This window comes from Homalodisca vitripennis, unplaced genomic scaffold (assembly GCF_021130785.1).
Source record: "Homalodisca vitripennis isolate AUS2020 unplaced genomic scaffold, UT_GWSS_2.1 ScUCBcl_1847;HRSCAF=5978, whole genome shotgun sequence".
Taxonomy (NCBI): Eukaryota; Metazoa; Arthropoda; class Insecta; order Hemiptera; family Cicadellidae; genus Homalodisca; species Homalodisca vitripennis.
Window position 1 is genome coordinate 3655 of NW_025777966.1, and position 9472 is coordinate 13126.

Here is a 9472-nt window from a genome sequence, read left to right on the forward strand (position 1 = left end):
CTAAAAATAAGAACAAGTGGTCATTAGGATAAACAAACATTTTTTATTTTAATCCATTTCTAAAATAATATTTGAATACATTTACTTCAACGTATTTATTATATTCAAGTACACGTTATTAGGATCAAATAAAGAAAAGGAGTAAATAATGGCGTCCAGGCAAGGGTGCCTCTAAATAACCTCCATGATGGATGTGCGTATGGAGGCTTCCTTCGGTATATCAGGATTTTCAATTATATTTTCTGGCATTTATTTGATCATCATTGGAAATTTTATGACTCTCCAACTTGGAAAATCTAGTACATACCTATATGTTCCTTATTCTATCAGTAGTAATTTAATTTTTTTAATAAAACCCCATTTATTTTGGTCTGGTAGGCTAAATATAATCAGATATTATGAGATTTAACAAATAGGCTATATCTTTTGCATTGTTTTAGTATTTTGTATTTAAAGCTTAGTTGTAACATTTATTTGCATATATTAAATATTGGTACAAAGTTATGTGGCAAATCCTTTTTAGTGCTACATTATAATTATTTCGTAAACAAAGAATTTGTTGATTACTTGTTTTTGAAACAACTATAATTTGCAAGATATATCTAGAGCTTTTGTCAAAAGCGCTTTTCGCTTAAATTCAAATTTTTTTCCAGGGGTTTTAAGAAACTAGTTTCATATAATAAACTACCAGTTATCCGCCACTACGCACCAAATTCATTTTGAAAAACAGGGTCATCAAGAAAATATTTTTTAAATTACATTCAAAACAATGTTGCGGTAAGTGCAACCAAGGTTACAGTCATGCACTAATTTAGTTTATTTACCTGAAGACGTGATCCGATTGCAGATATCGAACCGTAATATTACTAATTGTATTGTGTCACTAAACGATGGCAAATGTCCAGAAAAAAGTCCTGTTTCCTTCACAATCCTTCCAATAACAAAAAAAAACTTTAAAGTATATTTTTCACATCAAATACAAAGGTCTAAGAAGCGCTCTTCGATTGTAAAGCATCTACAGAGGGTGGCCAAATTATTAGACTAGACTGTTTTTTTAGCGAAGAATATGAAAAAACTTTATTTTAACAACTTGTTACATCTTAGATTACAACAAATACATTTTTTGTAATACTTTGTGTGCATACCCTTATTCTTAATTAACATTTTTATTCTATTTGGCATGCTTTGGACCAAATGTTTACAATTGTTCCTAATTTCCTCATCATGGTGCCACACTTGTATTAACAGTTCAATAAGTCCTTGTCGAGTTGTTACTTTGTGATTTTTTATTCTTTTCTTCACAATAGCCCACAGATTCTCAATTGGATTCATGTCAGGGCTATTACCTGGCCATGGAAGTGTACTGATCTCTGATTCACGGAGAAAGTTTGACACAGTCTTCGCTGCGTGGCAAGGGGCTCCGTCGTGCATAAAAATATATTCGCCATTCGGGAACCACTCTTTTGCTTGGGGAATAAGCCTTTTTTCAAAACATTCAAATACTGGTCCTGTCTCATAGTTTTGTCTACTATATACAGTCTTCCTGGGCCATGTACAGACATTACACTCCAAATCATTACCGACGTTGGATGCTTTACAAACTGCTGAATACAATTTTTGTTAAACTCTTCCCCACATTGTCTACGGACGTACTGAGAGCTCTCATCACTAATCTAGAATATAGACTCATCAGAGAAGCATACCTGGAAAAACAAGTTGAATTGTAGTTCACTGTTGCTTAGGTTAGGTTAAATTAAGTTAAATTAGGTTATAGGTTTTTGTACGGTACGATAGGCCTACGTAGTAATTTCATCATTATATTGATTACCATAGCTTTAACATTTTAAAATACATTAAAATAAGCTATAAATGCATGACTAGTATATATAGGCATACTGTAGGTTAGTTTACCTTTTCCCAATCTTCAACTGTGAAGCCTTGTAAGCCCTTAGCCCATTGCAGCCGTTTCTTGGCCATGGCAGGCGTGATCTTCTGTTTCTTCCTTGGCCTACAAGCCTTTAGGCCTTCTGCACTCAACACCCTCCTTACAGTTCTAGTTGAAACATTCGCTCCGTACTCATTTATTTGTTCAGTCAATTGTTTTGTTGTATTTCTTCTGTTCATTGTAGTAATATTTTTTAGTTTTCTAACCAGTCTGTCATTTAGTTTACGCTTTCGACCACATTTGCCTACTCGACGTGGTTTGTAATTCAAATCGAGATCACAGGACATCTTAATTCTGCTTACAGATTTTTGGGAAATACCTAATCTCTTAGGCCCCCCATCCACTTACAGTTCTAACTGCAGTCCTGGACTGAGACAGTCCGGGACTGCAGTTAGAACTGTAAGTGGATGGGGAATCCGGCAGGCGAATCGTTGGACTGTCAACTGTCGCACGGTGCGACAGTTCAACGATCGGACTGCAGGCGGAACTGCTAGTTAGTGGAGGCTCCCGTGACAGGCCACAGTCGACAGTCCAAGCTGCGAGATATGCGCATGCGCTAGCTCAGCTGCTCCGTGTCGGCCTCATGCGTCATTGAGTGGTGAGCGTTTGGTGGTTGCGCATTGTTTTGTTTGTGACGCGGCAATCATGGCCAGTTGGTCGAAGGATAATCTTTTACAGTTTATAGAGGAGTTTAGGAAACATGAATGTGTATGGAAGGTTAAGTCAAAAGACTATCACAATAGGGAAAAGAAGGAAGCAGCCCACCGTAGTTTACTATTAGTAGTGAAAGGGTTTGACAGTACTGCAACAAAAAGCGATGTGTTGAAGAAGATAAACAATATCAGAAGTGCATTTCGTAAGGAACAAAGAAAGGTAACAGCCTCTCAACGTTCTGGCAGTGGTACAGACGATATATATGTACCAAAGCTGTGGTACTACAGAGAACTTTTGTTTCTTATTGACCAGGAAGAATGTCTAGGAGGGACTTCCAACTTAGGAGAAGGAAGAGTCAGTGAAGACGAGGTAAGAGAATTAAATTACTAGTTTTGCGGTTAAATAATGTATTCACAATGCTACAACTAACTTACAGTTTGTCATCGGAGGTATTTTGTTTTCAAATAATCATTATAAACTAAGAGATGTATCTGTCTTGCCATTCCACTTTTCCTTTGTTGCTAAAATAATGAACAAATTTATTTCTTACTTCTTTTGCACTAGCCATTGGGCGATCGGTTTGTCTTACTTGTAATGCCATGTGATCGCTGGTTCTTGGTCCAGGCTTAGACACACCAACTTCGTCGTCATCTAAATCCAACCAGTCTTTAGGTGAGTACCTTTGAGGGATTGTCCTACGCAAATAGTTGTGCAGGTAGCAGCACGCAACAACAACACTATTCACTTTCTTCAAGTCAATGAAGGTGATTGGTTTTTGTAGAACCTGAAATCTCTCAGCGAGAATCCCAAAAACACTTTCGACCATTCGGCGTGCTCTTGAGAGTCGGTAGTTATATACCTTTCTAGGTTTGTTTGCAACCCTATAGGAAAAGGGTTTCATTATGACCTCAGTTAGGGGGAAGGCGTCATCTGCAATGAATACGTATGGAAGAGCTTCGCCGTCTACAATGCCCTCTTCAGGTAAATTGAGGCTTTTATCTGTTAGTTTCTTGTTGAAGTCTGTCTCTTTCAGAACTCCTCCATCAGATACCCGGCCATTAACACCAAAATGAAAATAAATTATTTCATAGTTTGCACTAGCAATGCAGAAAAGTACCTGACTATGGAAACCCTTATAGTTATAGAAGTAAGAACCACTTCCAGGTGGTGGTGTTATGGCTATATGCTTTCCATCCATGCTGCCTAGGCAGTTGGGGAAATTCCATTTTTCCCCGTACTCCTGTGCAATTTGTTTCCACTCCTCGGCTGTATTCGGTACCTGAAAACAATTCATAAACTGTCAGCTGTCATATTTCAGACCAGCGTTTTGTACGGAACAAATTTTAATGAAATCAAACCCATCGAGAACCGTATCACCCCTCGTTTTCCGTTCGCCACCCCCTCTGTAATTTTTTCAATATAATATTTTGAGAAAGTAATAAATAAGTAGTTAAGAATGTACTGTGGTGATAACTGAATCATTATTGATATTGTGGTTCATTATTAAGTAATGACAGGGTGTCTACCGGGCACGGAAATAAAGGAAATCCGCGAAAAGTCACGGATTTTGACATTTTTTTCAAACATTTTTTTTTTACAGGAGATGCTGGACGATTCACAAAAAGAACCATTAGATGCTGAGGAAAATGTACCAGCGCCCCAATCTCTACAGAATCCTCCTCAAGTTGCTCGAACCGCTTCCAATATTACCTCTGCAACACCTGAACCTAAAGATTCTTTTAAACGGCAAAAAAAAATTGTCCCCGTGTGATCAAGTCTTGGTTAATATTGGACAACGACTGGCAACAACAAAAGAAGAAGATCACTACGACGCCTTTGGGAAGAACGTTGCTCAAAAGCTGAGATTGCTGAACAATGAGCAAAGGATTTATGCGCAGAAAATCATTAATGATGCCCTGTTTGAAGCAGAACTAGGTGGACTAACACGATTTGCTACAGTTAACCCAGGTATTCTTTACTCAAGTTCCACAACACCATCGGCAGCTAGTGTTACCCCAAGTTCAGGAGGTAGATTCAACCTATGAACCAATGTATGATGATACAGCAATGTCTGGCTTCAGTGTCAACTATACAAATCTAAATTAAGTGTTCTATTATTAACAAGTAGGCTTAAACCTGTAAACTTTTCACAACCCAAGCTGTGCGGTTTTTTAGTAGGCCTACTCCAGTAGTTGAGTACATTGAGAGTTATATGTTGAACAAATTACATTTATTATTTTTTTTTTGTTTGTGGTGAAAATATTTTGCACTCAATTAAAATTACACTTTAATCTTTATTCATATGCGGTACTGTTGTGAGCTGCCATGTGTTTGTAATACTAGATTGCAATGTTATGTTTGACAGTGTCATAGTTTTTATAATTATTACTTTACTCATTTGTGGTTAAACATACACCATAGGTACGTATTACTTTTTATCTTTATACTTACATTAATTAAATTGATTTTTTACTTTTTCTTCCTTAGTTATAAAAAGTAAATGTGTTGTTTGTACAACGCAACAAATACAAGTATGGATAATATAATGTTTACAATAATTTTGTATGAGTTTCATTACCTTTTACTACTTTATAAAAATGGTTAAATGTTGTGTGCACACAGAAATGAACTCGTAATCGTTAGAGATACTGGAGTTGTAATTTAAAATTAGCAAAAAGTAGTGACATAATACAATGTGTAGGCTATGTACCTTAACAAATCCATAAGCAGATTAAAAATATTGTAATTTCTTAACAGTATGTTGGCATTCGAAAACAACAAAGACCTACTTTATTTCTTTTTCTAACTTTTATCTGGTTTCATATTTTGGATTTTTCAAAACTACTTGAAACACACATTAGGCTACTAACCTTGCAATAGTCATTCAAGGCCTTGACAATAGCTGAGCAGGTCTCTGGAATTATTCTTCCTAATGTTTGGGGGGAAATTCTCGTTGAAAACTTTAAATCTTCCATTGTTCTGCCAGTGCTTAGATACCGCAATGTCGCAGTCAGTTTTTCATGTGGTGTAATGGCTTCCCTCATTTTTGTATCTTGTTTGGTAATCAATGGTGTTACTATACGTAATAAATCAAAGTACGTTTTCTCGTCCATTCTTAAGTAGTTTTTCCAGTCTCTAGGATATGCTTCAAGCTCCCTAAGAAGGTGAACGTGGTTAAATCTCTTCCTCTGAAGCCATTCTTTTTTCCACATTTGATGCCTTCGTTTCTTGCGTTTTTTAATAGCTACCGCTATTACAGCGTATGCTGCCAAATCTTCAAACGTAGACATTGCACTTTAACTTCACATACGATAAGAACTTAGAATGCACTTTTCCTACAGCCACAAAACGAATAATATAACTAAAAATATAATAAATAATATAACGAATAATAACTACAAAGTACACACCTACGGCAAAACACCGGAAAGACTGACCACGACAACCACGCCACCGAACGGACTGCGGTCCGCGACTGCAGTCCGTACTGACGTGAACATTTTTCAACAGTCCACAGTCCACCGTTCACAGTTCTGACTGCAGTCAAGAACTGCAGTTCGAACTGTAAGTGGATGGGGGGCCTTAGCTATTTCAGTCTGTGAATAGCAGTTTTCTTCCAATAGAAGTTTCACTGAAGCACTTTTTCTGGGAGACAAATCAATTGTTTTCCCCATTGCTGGTCAAATGTTTTCAACACAATTCAGAAACCAAAATGCACTTAAAAGTTATAAAAAAAGCAGAACACACTGATTTACAACATAAACCGCTTCATAAACACTATTTGCAATTCACACAATACATAAACAAACAACTACAAACACAAGTAATCAACATCAATTGTATGCCAAGTTTGAGGTTAGGAATTGCTTATAATGTCCAAAAGAATCAACAGCTGATTCAGTGCTGCCAATGCCATCAGAATCAATACAAAAACATTCAAGCATAATATAAATTGATTTTATACTAGTTTTATTTTAGTTTATACATGTTTTCTAACCAAATTCAAAGTTAAGTAAAAAATGCATTAAACTAACACGTCTAGTCTAATAATTTGGCCATCCTCTGTATTGTATTGGCTATTATAATTTTCTTTTAATCGAAGTATTTCTGGCACCATAAAACCGATAAAGAAAATATATACATATACAGTTCTAAAACCCCTAATTAAAAAAAAACCCCCAGCTAAGATGGATTTTGTAACAGTCTTTAATCTGTTGCAAAAATAAGATAGTAATTTTGTCTCATTGTATTTGTTAAATCAAAAATAAATACCATTTAATTTCATTTAAGAATTAATATCTTTACTAGATAAAGAAGGGATAAAGTTTCCAAAATTTGAAAAACAGCCGATCTGTTGTGGATTGCAGTGTTACCGCAGTACGCCTTACACTGTTTTTGTTATGTAATAAACACTTCCTAATTTTGTAAGCTCTCAAATGAATACATTAGTATTTTACATAAAATATAAATAACCCAGATGTATAGGTAGTTGTAAATTTTAAACTGTTAGCTAAGATATGAACTGTTAAACTATTAGGCACCTAGTAAACTGATATGTGCAATTATTTTAGTATTTATTTACTACAACTAGGAATCCAATTCGGCCTCGCACGGGTCCAATACATTTTTAATTAAAACAAATCTTCTTACGTTGATTCAATCATAAACATCAGTTATTTCTATCTTCACGATTCCGATTCCCGTAAAACCTCGAAATTATAATTATAATGTACTAATCTGGCTTATAATAACCAATCGCCTTACTAATCAAACGATATTATAAAATTAGGTCAATATATTATAATCATCGATCTAACATTAGATTATTAATACTACTAATAAGTACAAACTATCTACACAATATTTACAGAAATGTTTTGTACAACACATATTGGTTATTCTTGGAAGTTACATATTGTTCATTTAAAAAAACACTGAACGCTTATCTAATCCTGCAACATGAATGTTTCATCGAATGACTTAATAATGGTAATTGAATAAGACAATTTCAGGGGACATTGCAGCCGCTTGAATTGGAAAGTCTGTAAATATTAAAGGCATCCGAGGAATCAAAACACCTCTAGTTCCACACCCAGTCAGTATTGTGCATTATATTATGTACGTTTTTAAAGATTTTTGCAGTAATCATGTACCAGAAATGACGGGACACCCTACTTTCAAAACTAATTTATGTGGAGATATTCTAGAGGGCTGCAAAAAATTCAGGAATTCTGTAGGAAAATGAAATGCTTCATCAAGATGTCTATAGAGTAGTTTATTTACATCTGTGAATACATTTTTGTAAAAATCAAAGTATTTACCGTTTTTTGGTCAAATGTCGAAATGTCGAGCAACCAAAACACGCGTGCTTTTATACGCAATACCTATTTACCAAAATATTGACCGAAATTATTTGTTTAAAGAGTAATTTGACAGAATATTTACGTATCTTAATGCATTGATAGGGATACTTTATTGATCCAAATAACGTCGGAAACGCTAATAAAAATGTAAACGTATAAAGAGATAAATGGTTATTGTGGGTTAATCTTTGGAAATAAATATACTCACCGTGAACTTCTTTGTAGGGCTTTTTGAATTGTACAATTCTGTAGTATATTATTTTGTCATAAGTCTTAAGGTTTAACAATCAAAGCGCTCAAAAATATCAATTATCTCATTATAAAAACCTTTTGTACGTTCTACGATTAAAATAAATATTGATGTATCATACCTAAAAATCTGCCCTAGTTCATAATGAAACCGTATAAAAATTTGTTGAGTAGTTTAGAGAATATTGATGCACAAACAGACCTACACAAAAAGCGACTTTAATTTACAGTATGTTTTGATTGATGAAACACATTTGATTATTTTATAAATTGACACAATAAATATTGTGGATCAAGATGGCATAGCAAGATGTATAAAAAAATAATCTAATTTCTTAAATAAAAGAAGAAGTAAATTATAAAATATTTTAGTGAAGTTATATTATAATTAAAGAATAGACAATTGAACATGTCTACCAATTAGGAGGGACAAGCTGTTAGACAATGGATAAGAAATATTGTTTATCGATGAATCCATATCAACAACATTAATAAACCGATACACCAGAATATTGGCGGACACGACAAAGTACCCGACAACATAACAAAGAGATATACATATACAACATAACAAAGAGATATATACATACGGACAGAAGATGGACGGACTGACCTTAATTTACTTTTTAAACCGAATTTGGCCGCCATTTCGAAAGTGATATCGAAAAACGGAAAGGTTAATACAATTTAAACATTCTGAATATGTAAAAAAAGCAACATTAATTTTGGTCTATGTTTTGTAATATAGTTAAATTTTGTACAAATGCAAAGTGTTGATTTGAAAAACAAAACTATTGTCTTGAATTGAACTGGGTAACGGCTGAGGTATGTGCAAAAAAGTCTCTGCATCATGTTTGATCTGAATTAATTAACAATTACTGCAATATTACATATCATATTACAAGCCCGCATTATATTGCATGAGCACTTCATACATTTTTGTAGTACGATGGTTTTGGGTTCTGGGTGCTCAGGTCGGAAAAAAGTAATCTTCTGAAATTTCCACGATGAGAGTTATTGTAGTAGACTGATTTATATACATCTAAAGCTGTCTATACAACGTACATAAAATTTTACAGGACAATAATGTTTCAAAAATATAATGTATTAATCTTTGTCAGCAACCGATTCTATACAAGTAGTAACAAGTCCTGACAGGCTGGTCAGGATGTCGTTTTGTGAGGTCCAGTGCGTCCAATGATAGTCTCGGATTGAACTGAATTTCGTCTAAACATAATTGACAACAGCCGATTGGATTTTC

General features: G+C 34.6%; 2 protein-coding genes across 2 annotated transcripts; one reads left to right on the top strand and one right to left on the bottom strand.

Moving 5' to 3' along the window:
• Nucleotides 1-2590: 2590 nt before the first annotated feature.
• On the top strand, nt 2591-4627 carry LOC124371689. The gene is made up of 2 exons (XM_046830026.1): nt 2591-2968; nt 4200-4627. Exons 1-2 carry the CDS (start codon nt 2591-2593, stop codon nt 4368-4370), a joined length of 549 nt encoding a protein of 182 aa, XP_046685982.1. The 3' UTR covers nt 4371-4627.
• On the bottom strand, nt 2990-6179 carry LOC124371688 (putative nuclease HARBI1). The gene is made up of 2 exons (XM_046830025.1): nt 5470-6179; nt 2990-3878 (listed from the first exon to the last, which is right to left on the bottom strand). Exons 1-2 carry the CDS (start codon nt 5887-5889, stop codon nt 3078-3080), a joined length of 1221 nt encoding a protein of 406 aa, XP_046685981.1. The 5' UTR covers nt 5890-6179; the 3' UTR covers nt 2990-3077.
• Nucleotides 6180-9472: the final 3293 nt, after the last annotated feature.